Source organism: Triticum urartu, chromosome 4 (assembly GCF_003073215.2).
Source record: "Triticum urartu cultivar G1812 chromosome 4, Tu2.1, whole genome shotgun sequence".
Classification (NCBI taxonomy): domain Eukaryota; kingdom Viridiplantae; phylum Streptophyta; class Magnoliopsida; order Poales; family Poaceae; genus Triticum; species Triticum urartu.
The window spans coordinates 7,331,032-7,352,469 of record NC_053025.1 but is presented as its reverse complement, the minus strand read 5'-3'; the positions used below and the strand labels follow the sequence as shown (position 1 = coordinate 7,352,469).

General features: G+C 44.8%; 1 protein-coding gene, 5 non-coding genes and 1 pseudogene across 6 annotated transcripts; 3 read left to right on the top strand and 4 right to left on the bottom strand.

Annotated features, from left to right (window-relative positions):
• Positions 1-10,552: 10,552 nt before the first annotated feature.
• LOC125555147 lies at positions 10,553-10,733 on the bottom strand. Its single transcript, XR_007304576.1, has one exon. It is a non-coding gene; the product is annotated as a small nucleolar RNA Z112 (small nucleolar RNA).
• A 219-nt stretch (positions 10,734-10,952) lies between these two features.
• Positions 10,953-11,049, bottom strand: LOC125555151. Its single transcript, XR_007304581.1, has one exon. It is a non-coding gene; the product is annotated as a small nucleolar RNA snoR31/Z110/Z27 (small nucleolar RNA).
• A 43-nt stretch (positions 11,050-11,092) lies between these two features.
• On the bottom strand, positions 11,093-11,186 carry LOC125555173. The gene has a single exon (XR_007304604.1). It is a non-coding gene; the product is annotated as a small nucleolar RNA snoR31 (small nucleolar RNA).
• A 203-nt stretch (positions 11,187-11,389) lies between these two features.
• Positions 11,390-11,468, bottom strand: LOC125555171. The gene has a single exon (XR_007304603.1). It is a non-coding gene; the product is annotated as a small nucleolar RNA U31b (small nucleolar RNA).
• A 3,213-nt stretch (positions 11,469-14,681) lies between these two features.
• Positions 14,682-14,782, top strand: LOC125555172 (annotated as a pseudogene).
• A 56-nt stretch (positions 14,783-14,838) lies between these two features.
• LOC125555175 lies at positions 14,839-14,898 on the top strand. The gene has a single exon (XR_007304606.1). It is a non-coding gene; the product is annotated as a small nucleolar RNA U49 (small nucleolar RNA).
• A 505-nt stretch (positions 14,899-15,403) lies between these two features.
• Positions 15,404-17,458, top strand: LOC125553369. The gene is made up of 3 exons (XM_048717162.1): positions 15,404-16,199; positions 16,289-16,459; positions 16,952-17,458. Exons 1-2 carry the CDS (start codon positions 15,495-15,497, stop codon positions 16,454-16,456), a joined length of 873 nt encoding a protein of 290 aa, XP_048573119.1. The 5' UTR covers positions 15,404-15,494; the 3' UTR covers positions 16,457-16,459; positions 16,952-17,458.
• Positions 17,459-21,438: the final 3,980 nt, after the last annotated feature.

Here is a 21,438-nt window from a genome sequence, read left to right as displayed (position 1 = left end):
TGAGTGGGAGGAAAGTAGAAAACTTGATAAGGTAATTGTACCTTCTCCCTTATTGGAAAATAGTTCATCACAGAAATCTGTTCCTGTGACTACTACACAATTTAGTGAGGAAGCTAATGATGATGATCATGTAACTTCAGATCAAGTTACTACCGAATCTCGTAGGTAAACCAGAGTGAGATCTGCACCAGAGTGGTACGGTAATCCTATTCTGGAGGTCATGTTACTTGACCATGACGAACCTACGAACTATGAGGAAGCGATGATGAGCCCAAATTCCGATAAATGGCTTGAGGCCATGAAATCTGAGATAGGATCCATGTATGAGAACAAAGTGTGGACTTTGGTGGACTTGCCCGAGGATCGGCAAGCCATTGATAATAAATGGATCTTCAAGAGGAAGACGGACACGGATAGTAGTGTTACTATCTACAAAGCTAGAATTGTCGCAAAAAGGTTTTTGACAAGTTCAAGGTGTTTTGACTACGATGAGAGTTTCTCACTCGTATCTATGCTTAAGTCTGTCCGAATCATGTTAGCAATTGCCGCATTTTATGAAATCTGGCAAATGGATAAACAAAACTGCATTCCTTAATGGATTTATTAAAGAAGAGTTGTATGTGATGCAACAAGATGGTTTTGTGAATCCTAAAGGTGCTAACAAAATATGCAAGCTCCAGCGATCCATTTATGGACTGGTGCAAGCATCTCGGAGTTGGAATATACGCTTTGATAAGTTGATCAAAGCATATAGTTTTATACAGACTTGCGGTGAAGCCTGTATTTACAAGAAAGTGAGTGGGAGCACTACAACATTTCTGATAAGTATATGTGAATGACATATTGTTGATCGGAAATAATGTAGAATTATTCTGCAAAGCATAAAGGAGTGTTTGAAAGGAGTTTTTCAAAGAAAGACCTCGGTGAAGCTGCTTACATATTGAGTATCAAGATCTATAGAGATAGATCAAGACGCTTGATAAGTTTTTTCAATGAGTACATACCTTTACAAGATTTTGAAGTAGTTCAAAATGGAACAGTCAAAGAAAAAGTTTCTTGCCTATGTTACAAGGTGTGAAGTTGAGTAAGACTCAAAGCCCGACCACGGCAGAAGATAGAAAGAGAATGAAAGTCATTTCCTATGCCTCAGTCATAGGTTCTATAAAGTATGCCATGCTGTGTACCAGATCTATTGTATACCATACACTGTGTTAAGAGAGGGAGTACAATAGTGATCTAGGAGTAGATCAATGGACAGCGGTCAAAATTATCCTTATTGGAATAAGGATATGTTTCTCAATTATGGAGGTGACAGAAGGTTCGTCGTAAAGGGTTACGTCGATGCAAGTTTTGACACTGATCCAGATGACTCTAAGTCTCAATCTGGATACATATTGAAAGTGGGAGCAATTAGCTAGAGTAGCTCCATGCGGAGCATTGTTGACATAGAAATTTGAAAAATACATGCGGATCTGAATGTGGCAGACCCGTTGACTAAACTTCTCTCACAAGCAAAACATGATCACTTTTTGGGTCTTAATCACATAGCGATGTGAACTAGATTATTGAATCTAGTAAACCCTTTGGGTGTTAGTCACATGGAGATGTGAACCAATCACATAAAGATGTGAACTATTGATGTTAAATCACATGGCGATGTGATCTAGATTATTGACTCTACTGCAAGTGGGAGACTGAAGGAAATATGCCCTAGAGGCAATAATAAAGTTATTATTTATTTCCTTATATCATGATAAATGTTTATTATTCATGCTAGAATTGTATTAACCGGAAACATAATACATGTATGAATACATAGACAAACAGAGTGTCACTAGTATGCCTCTACTTGACTAGCTCGTTAATCAAAGATGGTTATGTTTCCTAACCATGGACAAAGAGTTGTTATTTGATTAACAGGATCACATCATTAGTTGAATGATCTGATTGACATGACCCATTCCATTAGCTTAGCACCCAATCATTTAGTATGTTGCTATTGCTTTCTTCATGACTTATACATGTTCCTATGACTATGAGATTATGCAACTCCCGTTTGCCGGAGGAACACTTTGTGTGCTACCAAACGTCACAACGTAACTGGGTGATTATAAAGGAGCTCTACAGGTGTCTCCAAAGGTACATGTTGGGTTGGCGTATTTCGAGATTAGGATTTGTCACTCCGAATGTCGGAGAGGTATCTCTGGGCCCTCTCGGTAATGCACATCCTTAAGCCTTGCAAGCATTGCAACTAATGAGTTAGTTGCGGGATGATGTATTACGGAACGAGTAAAGAGACTTGCTGGTAACGAGATTGAACTAGGTATTGGATACCGACGATCGAATCTCGGGCAAGTAACATACCGATGACAAAGGGAACAACGTATATTGTTATGCGTCTGACCGACAAAGATCTTCGTAGAATATGTAGGAGCCAATATGGGCATCCAGGTCCCGCTATTGGTTATTGACCGGAGACGTGTCTCGGTCATGTCTACATTGTTCTCGAACCGTAGGGTCCGCACGCTTAAGGTTTTGATGACAGTTATATTATGAGTTTATGAGTTTTGATGTACCAAAGGAGTTCGGAGTCCCGGATGAGATCGGGGACACGACGAGGAGTCTCGAAATGGTCGAGACGTAAAGATCGATATATTGGACGACTATATTCGGACATCGGAAAGGTTCCGAGTGATTCGGGTATTTTTTGGAGTACCGGGGAGTTACGGGAATACGGGGGGAGAAGTATTGGGCCTTATTGGGCCATACGGGAAAGAGAGAGGGGCTGCCTAGGGCAGGCCGCACGCCCCCCCAAGGCCTAGTCCGAATTGGACTAGGGGGAGGGGCTGCGCCCCCTCCTTCCTTCTCTTCTCCCTTCCCCTTCCTTGTCTCCTACTCCTACTACATGGAAGGACTCCTAGTTGGACGAGGAAAGGGGGAATCCTACTCCCGGTGGGAGTAGGACTCCCCTAGGGCGCGCCATAGAGAGGGCCGGCCCTCCCCTCCTCCACTCCTTTATATACGGGGGCAGGGGGCACCCCATAGACACACAAGTTGATCTTCGTGATCGTTCCTTAGCCGTGTGCGGTGCCCCCCTCCACGATATTACACCTCGATCATATTGTAGCGGTGCTTAGGCGAAGCCCTGCAACGGTTGAACATCAAGATCGTCACCACGCCGTCGTGCTGACAGAACTCCTCCCCGAAGCTTTGCTAGATCGGAGCCCGGGGAGCGTCATCGAGCTGAACGTGTGCCAAGAACTCGGAGGTGCCGGAGTAACGGTGCTTGGATCGGTTGGACCGGGAAGACGTACGACTACTTCCTCTACGTTGCGTCAACGCTTCCGCTTCGGTCTACGAGGGTACGTAGACAACACTCTCCCATCTCGTTGCTATGCATCACCATGATCTTGCGTGTGCGTAGGAAATTTTTTGAAATTACTACGTTCCCCAACAGTCGGCGTCGGAGTAGGCCGTGAGAGTCATGGACGACGATCGAGGAATGTGCAGGCGGAGGTCGAGTGTACCCTTGATGTAGCAAAGAATACACTTGACCAAGTGTAGATGCAGCTCGCGGGAGCATGCATATAGAGGCAGGCCTGCTGCACAGCATAGGCGACGTCCAGACATGTGAGAGTGAGATACGGCAATGCACCAGCATAACTCCGATAGGTAGTAGCATCATCAAGCAAAGCACCATCAATGGCTGAGAGTTTGACCTTGGCGCCAACTGGAGTGAGCGATGGATGACAGTCGGCCATGCCTGCACGCTGAAGAAGATCCAAGACATACTGTCGCTCGGAGAGAACCATGCCATTGGCGTCCCGGGTAACTGAGATGTCGAGGAAAAACGAGAGGTCTCCAAGATCTGTCATGGAAAAGTCCGAGTGTAGCTGCTATGTCAAGTGCTGAAGGAGCGTGGATGTAGAAGCGGTGATCACAATATCATCAACGTACAAGAGGATGTACGCGAGTTGGTGTCCGTGGTGGTAGATGAATAGGAAGACATCCGATTTCGATGCAACAAAACCGAGGCGATGCGCATAGAGAGCGAACCGTTGGTACCATGCACGGGGCACATGTTTGAGGCCATAGAGTGACTTGTGAAGACGGCACACGTAGTCGGGGCAGCAGGCATATCAACGAAACCAGACGGCTGCTGGCAATAAACCTCCTCATCAAGGTTGTCGTTGAGGAAGGCATTCTTGACATCAAGCTTGTGGATCGGCCACGCACGGGAAACCACAATGCTGAGGACGATGCGGATGGTGTCCGGTTTGAAAACTGGGCTGAATGTCTCGTTGAAGTCGATGCCCGGCTATTGAGAGTAGCCGCGGACCACCCACCGAGCTTTATAGCGGGCAAGCCATCCGTCTGAATGAAACTTATTCTTGAAAATCCACTTCCCTAAAATAACATGAGCACGAGGTGGCCGTGGAACAAGTGACCACGTCCGGTTAGTGACAAGAACCTCGAACTCATCGTGCATAGCACGACACCAGTGTGGGTCGTTGAGAGCACCCCAGTATGTTTTGGGAAGAAGAGAAATAGAGGAGGTGGAAGCCATAAGATTCATATGATCGATGGGCTGAAAGAGACCGCGCTTGGCACAAGTAAGCATCATGTGGGTGTTGCTAGGGGAGGGTGGCCGATGCACGATGACAGGGGAAGAAGGTGCGCTCGAACCAGGGGCAGGTGCGGGCGAAGGCCCGGGGGAGGCAGGCGCGCTCGGTGGGCTAGCGAGAATGGGCGAGCTGGGCGGCGGGCTAGGCGCTGCAGCAGGGCTAGGCACGCTCGCGGGCGAGCGGGCAGAGGGGTGGGGGGAATAAGAAGGGTTGACATGCATAGCGGGTTGGACTGCAGGAGAGAGGGCGGGTATGGTGTTTATGCTACGAGGTGGAGGAGGAAATCCAATGACGCAAGGGGGTTGGACGGGCGATCCGGAGAGGAAGAGAAGGGAAAGATCGTCTCGTCGAAGACGACATGGAGAGAGATGATGACACGACATGTTTGAGGATCAAGACACCGATATCCTTTAGGCTGTGTTCGGTTGAGAGGGATTTAAAGGGGGTTTGGCAGGGATTGAAGTGGATTTAATCCCTTGCAAGTCAAAACCTCCCTAAATCCCCGCCAATCCTCTTGTGGAGGGGTGTAACCGAACAAGGCCTTATGGTTGGCGGGATAACCAAGTAATATTCATGCGACGGAACATGGCGCTAGTTTATGCTTGGCGACGGATGATTGGTTAGGGTAGCATAAACATCCAAAGACTCGGAGCATGCTATAGTCGGGAAGGGTATTATGTAGGCGGATGTAGGGGATGGCGAACGCGATGGACTGAGAGGGGCGTATGTTGATGAGATGGGTGGTGGTGGCCAAGGCTTCCGCCCAGTAGGGAAGTGGCATCGAGGACTGAAAGAGAAGTGTGCGTGCAACATCGTTGAGGGTGCGGATGGCACGTTCAGCCTTGCCGTTTTGAGCGGAGGTGTACGGGCATGAAAGACGAAGATGAATGCCATGAGAGGCAAAGAAGGTGGTGATTGTGGTGTTGAGAAACTCGGTGCCATTGTCGGCCTTCATTGCTACTAGTGAACGGGAAAATTGTGTGCGGGCGTAGGCGACAAAATTAGTAAGTGTGGCGGCGGTGTCAGATTTGTTGCTGAGAGGAAACGTCCATATATAGTGCGAGAAGTCGTCCACAATAACAAGGTAATACTTAAAACCGGAGTTGCTCAAAACAGGAGATGTCCAAAGATCACAATGTACTAACTGAAACGGTTCGACACAATGCGAGGTAGACCTAGTGAACGGCAAGCGTACATGTTTGCCAAGTTGGCAAGCATGACAAACGTGGGAAGCCGCTTTATTACAAGGAATAGATGACTATTTATGAAGATTGGACATAGCGTCGCGACCTGGATGTCCTAGATGGCAATGCCAAAGCTCGATGGAGGTGGTGGCGATGAGTCCATGGGCGTGATGGTTGATGACCGAGGAGGGGGACACGTAGAGATCTCCATGGCTATTGCAGCGAAGAATCACAGCCCTGGTGCGAAGGTCCTTCACAGAGAAGCCGAAGGGGTCAAATCCGATTGAGCATAAATTATCAATAGTGAAACGACGAACAGAAAGTAGGTTTTTGACAATATGAGGGATGAGTAGAACATTGTGAAGAAAAAGTGTGCGAACGGAAGTAGGAATAGAGGCATCACCAGTATGAGAAACGGGTAATGTAGAGTGATACGTCCATTTTGCATCATGCTTTTATATCGATATTTATTGCATTATGGGCTGTTATTACACGTTATGGTACAATACTTATGGCTATTCTCTCTTATTTTACAAGGTTTGCATGAAGAGGGAGAATGCCGGCAGCTGGAATTCTGGGCTGGAAAAGGAGCAAATATTAGAGACCTATTCTGCACAACTCCAAAAGTCCTGAAACTCCCCGAAAGTTGGTTTTGGAAATAATAAAAGATACTGAGCGAAGAAAATACCAGAGGGGGCCCACACCCTGGCCATGAGGGTGGAGGGCGCGCCCCCCTATCTTGTGGGCCCCCTGTTGGCCCTCCGGTGCCCATCTTCTGCTATTTGAAGTCTTTCGTCCGAGAAAAAATCATAGCAAGCTTTCGGGACGAGACTCCACCGCCACGAGGCGGAACCTTGGCGGAACCAATCTAGGGCTCTGGCGAAGCTGTTCTGCCGGGGACACATCCCTCCGGGAGGGGAAAATCATCGCCATCGTCATCACCAACGATCCTCTCATTGAGAGGGGTTCAATCTCCATCAACATCTTCACCAGCACCATCTCCTCTCAAACCCTAGTTCATCTCTTGTATCCGATTCTCATCTCTAAGTCTGAGATTGGTACCTGTAGGCTGCTAGTAGTGTTGATTACTCCTTGTAGTTGATGCTAGTTGGTTTATTTGGTGGAAGATCATATGTTCAGATCCATTATGCATATTAATACCCCTCTGATTATGAACATGAATATGCTTTGTCAGTAGTTACGTTTGTTCCTGAGGACATGGGAGAAGTCTTGCTATTAGTAGTCATGTGAATTTGGTATTCGTTTGATATTTTGATGAGATGTATGTTGTCTCTCCTCTAGTGGTGTTATGTGAACGTCGACTATATAACACTTCACCATTATTTGGGCCTAGAGGAAGGCATTGGGAAGTAATAAGTAGATGATGGGTTGCTAGAGTGACAGAAGCTTAAACCCTAGTTTATGCGTTGCTTCGTAAGGGGCTGATTTGGATCCACTTGTTTCATGCTATGGTTAGGTTTACCTTAATACTTCTTTTGTAGTTGCGGATGCTTGCAATAGGAGTTAATCATAAGTGGGATGTTTGTCCAAGTAAGGACAGCACCCAAGCACCGGTCCACCCACATATCAAATTATCAAAGTACCGAACGCGAATCATATGAACGTGATGAAACTAGCTTGACGATAATTCCCATGTGTCCTCGGGAGCGTTTTCCTTTATATAAGAGTTTGTCCAGGCTTGTCCTTTGCTACAAAAAGGATTGGGCCACCTTGCTGCACCTTAGTTACTTTATTTACTTGTTACCCGTTACCAATTATCTTATCATAAAACTATCTGTTACCTATAATTTCAGTGCTTGCAGAGAATACCTTGCTGAAAACTGCTTATCATTTCCTTCTGCTCCTTGTTGGGTTCGACACTCTTACTTATCGAAAGGACTACGATAGATCCCCTATACTTGTGGGTCATCATAGAGCCATTACCAACAGCGACAAGGGAGGAGGAAGAAGAAGCAGGAAGGAGATGTTGAAGCATACCGGGGTCGGAGGCCATGTAGGATGTGGCTCCGGAGTCCATGACCCACTCCCCGATGTTGGAGGCTGATGCGGCGTTGTTCAAGGTGGCAATGAGCGCGGTGCAGTCTCACTGAGGTGTCGGGTTGTAGCCGTGGACCGGAGGAGCATTGGTGCCGAAGGCCTGGCCATGGAGAGGAGCCAGGGAAGTGAACGCCTAGGCGGGTGGCAGCACCGGGGGACGCGGTCCAAGCAGGCCGGCTCCACCGGTCGGGCACGGCATGGGAGCGCCCTGAGGCTGTAGCGGCTGACCAGTGTATGGGTTGAAGCAGATCCATGGGCCGACCGTGGGTTGGCCGCCTGTACCGATGCGGGCACCGTCGGAGTTGCTGCCGATGGATCTGCCGCCTTGCCTCTTCTTGCACCAGTTCCCGCTGTTGCGGTTGCCGTCGGCTACGGAGTTGCCGCCGCAACGGTTGCCATCACCACGGTTGGAGTTGGAGCCGCCAAGGCCGGAGCCCTGGGAGGAGTGGCCGCCGTACAGGGCGGTCTGGTTCGCCACGGCGGAGGTGTTGGCGAGCTGAGTCTCGCGGAGAACAAGCAAAGAGTGTGTCTGCCCGAAGGTTGGGAGCAGGTTCTGCATGGTCACGATCGTGGTGATGTCGGCGAACCGTGGGTTGAGGACGCGAAGGCAGTTGAGGACGAGAGTCTGGTCCGTGACCGGAGTGCTGACGTCGGCGAGGGCGTCGGAGAGGGCCTTCAAGCGGTGGCAGTACGCGGTGACCGAGAGCCCGCCTGTGATTCGAGGTTGCGGAACTCGGCCTTGAGGTAGACCGCGCGGGTCATCTGGTTATCCAGAAAGAGGTTGGAGTTGAGGTTCCAGGCCTCATGCGCCATCTGATCTTCCGCCATGATCATATCAAGAATCTCGTCAGAGATAGAGCCGTACAGCCAGGACCGGACGACATAGTCCTCACGGTCCAATCCGGCGTGCGGTCCGCCGCGGCCGTGACGGTGGTGATGTGGGGAAGCAAGTTGTACTTGCCGAGGAGGACGCGGATGAGCATCCTCCACTTGGCGAAGTTGGAGGTGTGGAGATCAAGCGTGACGGGCACGTGGGTGCGCATGCTAGCAACTTGTACAGCCGGTGAGGCAGAGGCGGGCATGGTGGTGTTGACGAGGGGGCCGGTGATGGTGGAGTGGGAGGCGGGCAGGGAGGGAGAGGTGAGCGAGGAATTGGTGGTGGCGCCGGTTCCTGCCATGGCTAGGTGACGGCAATCAGGAAGGTTGGCGGTGGCGTGGTAGGGTTTAGGAGGAAAGGATTGATCTTTCTGATACCAAGTAAACGAGAATGATTAGGCAATGCGCCACATATGGGCGGCCCTCGTGTTACATATATATAGGAATACATGAGAGTTACATGCCTTGGAGGTCAAGAAAAATCACAACCATATCATACAGAATCATGGGATATTCCTATACATAAACGATACACGGAAATATACTCTAACACAATCTCAGGGGCCAACTCCAGGTCACCTTCTGCGCCGTCGCCCCGCCGCTCGTTTCCTACTTTTGCGTCCACGCCACCCACATGGACCACACCGAGTTCCCGGTCATGCCCTACATCCTGGCCACCGAGACCGACGGCAGCCTCGTCCTCCTATGCGTCGCCACCAGCGACCATCCGACCGATTACTTGTGTCCCGAAAATTGCCAATACTTCGTCTATGATACCCTCTCTCGCAAACTTCACCAACTCCCGCTCCCCGGCTTCCAACACCGACTCAACGAGACCTCGCTCGCCATCATGCGCAAGCCCAACAAAAGCTCCAAAAACACCAGCAACCACGTCGACCTATGACCCCATGTACATGGAGAGGCAGAGGACGAGGCCGAGGCCCATCACTTTGTCGTTGCCGCAAAATCTTACATTTTCTGGGGTAAAAAATCTCCTCACCTCTGCATCTATGACTCTGCTATCAAGACATGGAGCAACAAGCTAGTGGTGATGGGTCCATCATATCCAGAACACCACCTCACAAGCAAGACACTCACCATCGGAGGAAGCAATGGCACTATGGCTTGGGTGGATCTCTGGCGCAACATCGTCTTCTGCGACGTTCTCGCCAAACGCCCCAAGCTTGGCTACCTGAAGTTCCCGTGCGGACCCGACGTGGGGGCTATCAATCCAAGGTCTCTTCGCGACATAGCCGTCTTTGGCGAGACCATCAAGTATGTTGTGATGCTGCATCACCCCGACAGAAGCTCCTCTAAGGTCCCCTCCCGTCATTGGATGGCCACAACATGGAGCATTGACAAGAGCCGTCACACCTCAGCCAAGGATTGGCGCATGGTTTGCAAGCTCAAGTCCACCCGTATAATGGTTGATGCGGCCGGTACCGCGGCTTCCTTCCCAACCTTGTCGTCTCTTTACGTTGGCATGCCCACACTCAGCATGCAGAATGATGCCATTGTTTACTTCCTCGCCAAGGTTGACTTCAGCCCAAGCCAACACACAGCTCTCTAGCCTGGCTGGGCGAAAGCTCTTAGGCGGCATCTACGAATGTTTTGAGAAACAAGCCTTAAATTTATCGTCGTCGTCGTAACATATCTCCAAAACTGATCAAACCATATTGATCAGTACCTTATTCAGCCACTACAAAAATATCGTAACCACAACAATTAACTCTAGAGAGTGTATCTTAACCAAAATACAGAGAAAGGTTCCTGTCAACACACACAAAACAGAGCAAACAGTATGAGAGAATCCCTCAGAGACCCATTTAAAATCATGCACACAACTGAACCAAACCAGGTGCAAAAGGATATTCCAGCCCTGACCAAACTACAAAGGTTATAGCCAAAGGGAGGACACATGCAGTGGAGAGAAACAGTTGTTGTTTACAGTGTCATAGGCACTTCCTGGTCTAAGAATCTTCGCTGGGATAATTTAAGTTGAACAAAATTAACAATATAATAAAGAAAATTGTACGCTTCTGGTTTTATGCATCAGAAAGCCGCAAAAATATCGTCATTCAGAATCGGACGGTAATTCAACATAAAGCTAATCATCATGCACTTTAATTACATCAGGTCGCAAGTATAAAAGAGAACAATGCTCACTAGCCAATACCAAAAAACTAAGATAATTTACAAGAAAACATGGTGTATCATCAGAATATAAAAGCCTTCTAATCCACAGGTAAATAGGCACTGTGTCAGAAGGTGTCCTAAGATTGAATAAGGTTTCCTCGCATGATACTGACGAAATCAAGAAGAAAATAAACAATTAAAAACAGATCTATAATGGATTCAGTTGCAAAGATGACATCACACAGGCAGCTCATGCCACCCCTCGGATCAAGTTTTGGATCATGCATCAATACCTCCTCACAATCCAAATAGATCATCTAGATTGAAAGGCAAAAATAACAGCCAAAAAGATTCAAAATATAGTTGCTCAGTGGTGGCAGTGTTTAATTGGTTCGATTCTGATTTGGTCTATTGAGCTTGAATACATGCAAATCATCACTGCCATCAGTCAAAGAAATTAAGTAAAAGAAAATCAAACCAACTGTTTAAACTTTGATTTGTCAAGTCGTATTTAATAGTATGTCAATCAGCACATATCCACCTAAACGGACCCTAAGACTGGAGCGATAAATTTGAAATCATCATAAAAAAACTCAACATTGTACAAAGGTATACGTATATGAACAAGTTGGGTGCATACCCTTTGCTCTTCTCGTTGCATATCTTGTCAGCGGCTTTTCTTGTCCACCCTCCTGAGAGCAAAGAACTCGATTCTCAGATCAAATGTCTCATGCTCCCACTTCTCATCCACCAGAGAAGTTCCATCGCTGCAACAACCACCAACTTCAACAGTTAAGGAAGAGATAGCGGAGGCAGCATGATTGGAAGAACAAAAAAATGTACTTCAAGAAAAGCCTATGGACAAACCCTTCAAATATAACTCAAGTCAACAATTAGTCCATAGGAATTGTCATCAATTATTAAAACCAAACATGGGGGCACCGCATGTTCTTTCAGTGCTAGAGTATGTTATGGTGGGGATTGAATGTCAATTAATAAAAGCTATGGCGGGGACTGTGCAATTTCTTTTGCATGTTTTAGATATCAAAGTAGAAAATTGCAGTGGGACATGTGACTGTGGGGTAGGGATAGCCTATTTTTGCCCATTAAGTCATACTATCGGGGCAGGTTTGGGTATACCCATGGTTACAAGATTATATCCAGGCCCTACCCACGAGCAATCAGGTTGGGTTTGGGTGCTGCCCATGGGCACAAAAGCATATCCAAACCCTATCCATTCGAGTCGGATATGCATGGTTATCCATGTCCATGGATAAAATTGTCATCCTTATTAACATGACCGTTGGAACTCCCCATCCCAAATAACTTTAATGGTATTAATTTGGTATACTGTGAATGTTCTCCCCTTTTTCCTATGAAGTTGGTCAAATTTCAAAAAGTTCGACGTAAGAAAAAATGTAAAGTAACAAAAGAAGGCGAGGGAGTGCTAACTAGAGAGAAAATTCAAAAGGTGGAGGAAAAGTGTGAAGTCCATGTTTGGTTAGTTAGCAGCGCACAACACAGAGAGGGGACAAAGTCGAAACTGTTGTGTGAACGACACAACCTGGAAGACAGCGGGACGATGCCCGATCCAGATGTCGACTGCACTTTACTGATATGCATAGACAGACTGATATATGTTGTCGTTCACACATCATCTTGTGCATAGCAGCACTCGGACAAAGTAGTCCCACATCCATATCTGCAAAAAATCTGTCTAGTCATTGACACATCATCCATCCACTTGTTTACATCCATCTATCAAACAAGAAGAAAAAATGCCTTGCAAACACAACTGGCTTTACAAGGAGAAAAAAAGGATATAATCTTACAACAAAACATGTCCACATAGGTAATCTTGCATACATGCATACATTCAGCCGTTGCAATAACAGAATGACACATGGCATACATAATCCAAGCACGGCTGCCTTCAAGCAAAATAAAGAAAAGAAAATTTGCCCTCCAAACAAAAACATATCCTGACATAGAATCTTGTGCACATTAAACTATGTGCAAATAACATATTGGCACATGGCCGAATAACACTAGTAAATACAATGGCAGCAAGCAAGCAAGATCTAACTAACAAGTTTAAATCTGCCTCCACGATGAAGCTCTATTGGAAAAAACTTTAAGTAGAAAAGGAAGACCAAAGTTTGCCAAAAACAACAGTAACTCGATATTGGCGTCACCTATTATAATCTCTTGGTTAAGGAACTACAAGACACTCTTTTACTAGCATACATGGCTGACTAATTGGCTGGGTGTATTTATTATTTTTGTAAAACACCATTCTACATGATAGATGGTGGATTGCAGTGGCCATCGAAAGATCTTCTTGAGGGTTTCTCTCTCCAGATCTGGTGGATGACTTCAATGATGAGATGCAAACTATGGACGTCGGCTTGACACAGAAGAATGGTGGTGCAGCGACGACTAACACATCGCTTGCAGCTGCTAGGATCGTGGAAATGTGGTGGCGACAGTACTTGAGTGACTTGATGGTGGTGCTACTCGAGCACCCGGTGTCGAGCTCCGAGGTGAAAGCCTGGGTGACCCGAGTTGGTTATGCCTGGCAATGACGATGTTTTTACGTCGTTACCTTGTTGAAGGCATTGCTCGGATATGCTTGGACCATTTCTTAAGGGTGAAAACCTAGATTCCAATCTTGAGTGGTCGAATCTGGCAATGGCGGCTATTGAGCGTCGCTCCCTTCTTGAAGGTGTTGATGTTGAAGAACTTCGTTGTTTGTGTGGTGTCATGAGATGGTTGGTGCGGATATGGTCATTGATGTAGCTTGCCGAATGTGGATCTAATCTCTTTTGGGTATTTCTTCGCCTATACATAGCTTTGGTCTTATATGACTTTGCTATCTGTTGGCATGTTCTTGTATGCATGTGTTGGGGTTGCCCGTGTGCATCTTTACTATGCAGAGGCCGCCGGGTGGTCTTAATTATTGTCTTTGTATCCTCCTGATGCTTCATTTTGAGCCAATAAAATTCACCCTTTGTCAAAAAAAAGATAAATGGTGGAGATCAGAGGATCCTGATGCAGTTTGTCAACTACTCGCTATCCATCTAGAATAAGCCAGATTTTTATTTGCACATATCTAATTATAAACTAGAAAACAGTTATTGGGATATTTCATATACCACACACTTTTGAGATTCCTGCCAAGATATAAATTATTAATTAACTTGCCCAAATTAATCTGGGAATACATGTGTTGTTTCTTTAAACTTCGTCTCATTTAGATAGTTTTTTCTTTAAAAAATTAGAAGGGTAACACACTAAAATGTAAAATAAACAATTTTAACACTTTATGAGACTTACCTCAATATATTATATATGATTGTAACATAGAAAAAATAGTGCGGAAATTACAAATAAATTTAGTATAAATAATGATATTTATGTTTATCAGGACCCATGTTTTACTTTTATTGGCGCCGTGCATCAACCGATAGAGAGGCAGCTGCCCGAGGGCATGGGAAACTAATTGATCAGACTTGTTTCCTGCTTATTGTACAGGTGTTTGTTAGGTTACTTCAATCATGCTATTTCTTTTCTGAACTGTTGGTGGTGGTTGTTGCAGTGCTGGAAGTCACCTGATCAAAGAAATGTGGGAGCAGCAAACATTCGTTATGAGGGTTGATTATTACGCTCTCAGGAGGATTGACAACCTAGACAAAAAGGCTGCTGACAAATTATGTAATTAACCAGATGAGCCAAAAGTATGCACCCTGCTTTTTATATGTGTACTTATGTGCAATATTTAGTTTTTTTGTTTCTGGACTGAGGGACTGATGATTTCAAATTTGTCGCCCCAATCTTAGTGTCATACTATAAAATCCGATTGACATGCTATTTGGCTAATTGACATACTATTAAATCTCACTCTGTAGCATAACATTTTCTTTATTTTATTATATTGTTAATTTTGTTCAACTTGAATATCCCAGTGAAGATTTTTAGACCAGGAAGTGCCGCATGACACTGTAAACAACAGCTGTTGTTTAATCTCTGTTATTTCTACCTGTGTTCATACAGCACTTCCTGAAGTTTAATCTCTTTTATTATATTGTGTTATTGTGCCGTATGACACTGTAACATTTTCTTTATTTTAATGCGTGTTATTGTGTTATTTCTTTTTTTGTTTTCACTGAGATATTCTTTTTTTAATTAGTGAAAGAATCTTATAAATCTGAACATAACATATCTATTATTTTGTTTGCAGCTTGCAGGCAGTCGTGGAAGATGCTGCCCAAGATGTTATATTGGAGCTCTTTAAGAAAGAAGAATACAAGCAGAGGTTTTCCGACGAAGAGATCTTGGCTACAATGTCTTTGAGAAGTTTAAGCTTGAAATTCTTAATCTTCCTAGCAGGTTCGTTCTTCACAACTTTGGCTATAGTTTACTTGTTTTTTCTGTTTGATTTTGAATCTGCAGCCTTTTATTGTGAATTTCACTATGTGTATCTTTCAGATTCCTCATTATTGATTTTTTTTTGTTTTACAGCATTTCATCGCTTGAATCAATAATTTGCAAGCTTCGAGGACATGCTCTCAGGACTTTATTCAAAGGTCATTCCTTCAGGCAGAATATCGTTGATATGCATGAGGAATTGCGGCTTTTGCTGAATTGTTGTTTCCATAAACTGCTCGAAGCCCACCGCCATGACCATTCGTGGAGTGGACAATGGACCATTGGTGATTGGTATGTTCTAGATGATGGGAGGGTTGAGATCGAAGTCCCTCCTGTGATGTATCAGGACCATGCTGAACTGTTGACTGCCTGCAAAGCTGATTTAAAGAAATTTGCGACATCCATTGTCTCGCTGTTTGCTATACAAGGCGATTTTCCGGCTTATTTGCTCCATTTCTCCAAAGAGCTCAAGGGTGATGTGCAAAATATGACTTATGATGACTATTTTGGCAGTGACAAGGAGAGGGAGTCCCGGGTGTATTTGTCTGGGCATGGGTGGTACATGGAGTATCTAGAGTTCCATCCTGCATTGTTGTCTCCGGTAGCAAGACTTGCTTTGATTGAAGGATGGTATCTCTGTATTAATGATCTTCAGTATGACAGGTGGATTGAGTTCACCAGTGTCTTATGCTCACGATTGGATTGGATGCAAGTAATTACCGACAACAGTGCTGATGAAGTTGATGATCTCGTGTGGTTGACGTTTTGGTACAAAGCAGGAAAACCTAATCCGCTAGATTCGTCAACTTGGAAGCCACGATACAAAGATACTTGGGCAAAAAAGCACTTGTTCTTACGGCAACTGTGCTATCATTCGTACCGGCACACCAAGGTAGGTTTATGCATGATTTCGACTTGTGTCAACTGTTCTTGCGGCACTTGATATTTGCTGTGTTTTGACCATATTCCTACTTGTACCAGTTTGCAGGGGGTATTCAGAGCGTTAAGAATGAAGATGAGCCGGAGCTCAATGCAGCTCGACTGGAACCTGATTTTCTGCCAGAGTTTGTGAAGCTCCTCCTCAGTGAACGGAAGATGACCGAGGGTTTCTTTCGACACTGGCAGGCTTATCGCAGGCAGAAGTTTTGACTGGTAGATACCCTTGTGATTTATAGTTTTCAACTATTTATGGAAAGATGTTTTAGTAATACCCTGTGGTGCAAATTTACTGTTCAGTTCTATCATGCTTCTGCTGAACTGTTTATGGTAGATACTCTGGTGCAAATTTGCTGCTGTTCAGTTCCATCTTAAAAGTTGTAAGTGTAGCAGAAACATGATGCTGTCATGTCCAATTTGGAATGTCTTAAAATCATTCCTTTTAGTGATCTAAACATTTTTGTGTCTTGTTGGTCTTGTTTTATATAGAGAGCAATTGTGCAAGTAGTTGTTGTACTGTCTGCAATCTGCATAATCGTCTGTTCGAGAAGATGTGCACTCTTGTAATCTCCATTGGTTCACTAGAAACCACCCCTATTTTACACAATTTCTTTTCCTGTCAACTGTACACTTGTGCTCTTACAGTGTCTAGTTGAATCAACTTTATAACTTGTCATTCCTAACATGTATGTTGGTACAACTATGTAGATGCTGACTTCACAAGCCAGAGCTGGAGTGTGGACCGAAGAATCGCCAACCTGGGTACGCGTAGGAGTCTTGCTGGCCGAAGAGGTTGTAATGCCTGTCAAGTTCTTGACTGTTCTGAGGCACATTGTCTGCCTAGTACTTTCAGCTTGAGTTACTCTTTACATTCTGCTTAGGTGATTTGTTGGTGAGGAGATTATGAGGTTGTATGGCAGACGATCCGTTTCGCACCAGGCTTTTGCTTTGACTACTACTTTTTAGTATACTGTCACTATTTAGCGGTGCCTGATCGTATGTCTTCATGAGTTATTGGTTGACTGCTGATTTCAGTATGCTGTGCTGCGCCTGATCGTATTAGTCTTCATGAGTTATTGGTTGTCGTTTGGATTGTCTTTGTGAACTACCGAGTGTTGTTTGCAGTATGTTTACGAACTGTGGATTGTTGTTTTCCGGTGATCCCCTTGTTGTCTTGCAGCACTTGTTCAGTGCGCTTTGCATGGAGGAGCTAACATTTTCGCCCTGTTTGTTTTGGAGTACATGTGTTTTAAGTGTGGAGGTGCTCCCTCTGATTCGGAGGGTGAGAGAAACATTTCGTCCTAAACTGCTATTCGTAATACCGGTACTCTGTGGAGGTACTCGACAAGTTTGCAAAAGCCTTCGCATCAGCTCCCAGTGGATGTTTTAGCTGCGCTGCGTGCCCTGTTCAAAGTGGATGATGCCCAAGCGATTGCTGTGGAGAACGCCTTGCTGTATCACGGTGGTGAGGATGCCCTGTAACATGACATGGCTTCATCTGAACGCACGGTGCCAGACAGAGTCTGGTTAGGCGCGCGAGCTTCCAGTCTCCCTCCCTCGATTCCCAAATCGGTCGATCCCCTTCCCAAACCGCTAAACCCAGCTCTCTCTTGCCACTTTGTAGGTCCGGCTCTGGTGGCTTGCCATCTCCTGCTCCGGCAACCGGTCCTCCCCTCCCCTCCATACTCCTGCTGGCCATCTCCCTCCCCTGCGCTCGCCCCTTAGTCTTCGGCGTCCGGCACTCTCCTCCGCGGCGGCGCGGCTCCGCCATGCTGGCCACCTTCGGCCTTCCCAGCGAGCCGGCAGCCGGCAGCGCCCTCCGACCATCGTCCTCGGGGCTCCCTGGCGTTGTCCAGCAGCAGTCCGTCCATTCTGCAGCCATCCACATACCACAATATTGCTTCTTTCCCTCTCTTTGTAAACAAATCTGAATATTATGCAGTGATTACTTGTAAATTAAAATTGAATGTGATTCATTGGCTGCTTATGATCATAAATGATTGCCACTGATTTCTATTTTGTTTACGTGATTGAGATGTAGATGAAGAAAAAGGATGTTAGCATATTTGAAATGTGGGACAAATCTTTGAAGGCAAGAAAAATAACTTCTACATCAACACCAACTCCTATTTTCGTTTAGGTTGAGAGCAATCTGCAGCTAGCACTAGTGCAAACACATGATGAAGCTCCGCAACCGGAGAGACGAGAGGCTCCCCAACCCCAATTGTAGAAGATGATGAAGCGGTTGATGAAGATGGTGAATCAATGCCCCAATTTGAAGCAGATTTGGCACCTCTGGAACGTGATCCCAGCAAGCGACTTCCCATATCTTCGTATCATGCCAATGACCAAGATAGAGTTATAAGGAGATACATTGACTTGGGTGCTTGTCAACCAAAGGATCCTAAGTTTGAGATCAAAGATTTTAGTGGACATCTCCGTCGCTTTTGCCCTACTTGGTTTAAGGAACACAAGTGGCTTCAGTATAGCGTGCAAGAAGAGGCTACCTTTTGCTTTGTTTGCTACTTGTTCAAGGATAAAACAAAAAGTCCCGGAGGAGATGCATTTGTGAACGGATGGTTTAATAATTGGAACATTAAAGCAAGATTGAAGAGGCATATTGGTGCCGTTAGCAGTGCTCACGCTGAAGCTCAAGAAAAATATGATATGTTCACTACACCTACAACATCAATTAGGGAGTCAATTGCTTCAAACACTCATGCTGAAGCTCAAGAAAAATATGATATGTTCACTACACCTACAACATTAATTAGGGAGTCAATTGCTTCAAACACCACACAATACAAGGTTCTATATAAGCTCCGCGTGACATGGACACTCAAGTGTTTGAGATTCCTATTGCACCAAGGTTTGGCATTTAGAGGGCATGATGAAAGTGATGACTCACTAAATAAAGGAAATTTCCTTGAGCTTTTAAATTGGCTAGCAGGAAACTTTGAAGAGGTTGATAGGGTGGTTCTAAAAAATGCTCCACAAAACTGTAAGATGACTTGCCATGATATACAACAAGAGTTGATCAAATGTTGTGCCTAGCTGACTACTAAACTACTCATTGAAGATCTTGATGGTGGACATTTTGCAATACTTGCAGACGAGTCTAGTGATATGTAACAGAATGAACAACTAGTTGTTTGCTTGCGTTATGTGGATAAGAAAGGAAGGACAGTTGTGAGATTTCTTGGTCTTGCCCATGTTGAAGACACTTTCTCTTCGTATCAAGAAATGGGTCTTGGAAGGCCATGTGACACTCATTGGGGCTCTCACTACAAGACTGTCAACCATGTTATCTCTATGTATCCTGCAATAAGGCGTGTTCTCATCAAGATTGCAAAAGAGTATAACGGCACAGAGGCAGTAGCAGCAATGACTATGTTGACATCATTTCAGACATTTGAATTTGTTTTCATGGCACACTTCATGAAAGAAATATTTGAATACACCGATGACTTGAGTAGAGCTTTGCAAAAGAAAGATCAAGATATTGTTAATGCTATGGAGGTTGTTGATCTCACAAAGCTACACTTGCAATGTTTGCGAGAAGATGAAGGGTGGAATGATTTTCTTTAGAATGTCACTTCTTTTTGTGTAAAGCACAAGATCAAAGTTGTTGACATGGAGGCTCCTTACTATCCTGCTGGGAGACCAAAAGGAGGGTTCTTTAATGGTGCAAGGAATTACCAACGCTTCAAGGTTGAAATGTTTGTGGGTGTCATTGATAGGCAACTTCAAGAACTTGATGCAAGATTTGATGAGGTAAACACTGAACTACTTACTTGCATGGCAGCATTTGGTCCACGTGATTCCTTTGCTGCTTATGATAAAGAGAAGTTGGTTAGGCTTGCTAGAAAGTTTTATGCTAAGGATTTCACAAATGATGAATTGTCAAGACTTCCATGGCAATTAAGCATGTACATTTCTCATGTGCGTATGGATAAAAGGTTTAGCAATTTGAAGAATCTATGTGAGCTTTCAGTTTTGATGGTTGAGACAAGAAAGAATGAACAATATTATATTGTTTACAAACTTCTTAAGTTTGTGCTCATTCTTCCGGTAGCCACTGCCAGCATTAAGAGGGTATTTTCCTAAATGAAATACGTGAAGAATTCACTAAGAAACAAAATGGGTGATGAATATTTGAACAATCGCTTGGTTACGTTCGTTGAGAGGGAATTCTTCAAGCAAGTGAAAGATGAGGATGTCATCAATCTCTTCCAAAAAGTGATCGTAAAGTTATATTGTAATTTCCTTTGCTATTTGTAAGCTTTCTTAATTGTTAGAGATATTGCCACAATGATATTTTGCTACTATTATCGATGTATGGTCATTGAGTCATTGATGTTGCTATCTTACTGTACATTTATGGTTTTATTATATTGCTTTGGCAAAAAAAAAGTTTTACATGAATACCCAGGAGCAAGTTCCTGGCTCCGCCAGTGGTCTTGCCTGTTCTTATGTTAGCTCGTAGCAGCATCTGGGTTGTGCTTTGTAAGCCTTGTATCGCTGTTTTGCAAGGCTGGTGTGCGGGCGTGTCATGCATGGTGTTTGTACCATGCATGAATGAGTGCATGCATTGCCGCCTTGTGGCCAAAGCAAAACATCCTAGAGCAGCACAAGCAAAGGAAGGAGTTGCCTAGCTAGCAACAACCATCATCGCCGCATAGTTAGTTATATTGTGTCATCTTCCCTATAATGCATGCACCCCGGGAAAATATCTAGTGCTCTCAGGCTTGGGGTGCTCCCGATGCTCCAAATGTCCGAAAAACATTTTTAGAATGTTCAAAAAATTCTAAAAAAAATGCAGCACATCGAAGGAACATCAATGTCTCTTGTCACAAAATTTCAAATCAAAATTCAAAACATTGCTTGAGATACAAAAATGACAAATTTTTGTACATAATATAAATTGGGCTTTAGTTTTGGCCCATTATCACATTGATATCAAATTTGTCATTTTTGTATCTCGAGCAATGTTTCAAACTTTGATTTGAAATTTTGTGACAAGAGACATCGATGTTCCGTCGATGTGCTGCATTTTTTCAGAATTTTTTAAACATTTTAAAAAATGTTTTTCGCATCGGAGCACCGGGAGCACCCTAGGCCTGGGAGCACTAAATACTTTCCCCATGCACCCCTTCCCTGTCTCCTAGCCAAATCCTTGTCGCTGAAAGATCCTT

Excerpts from the sequence above, each read along its gene's own strand:
- LOC125553369 (XM_048717162.1), top strand. The coding sequence starts at position 15,495 with ATGCATGAGGAATTGCGGCTTTTGCTGAATTGTTGTTTCCATAAACTG. Across the intron at positions 16,200-16,288 it reads ATTCGTACCGGCACACCAAG|TTTGCAGGGGGTATTCAGAG; the intron begins GTAGGTTTATGC and ends TACTTGTACCAG.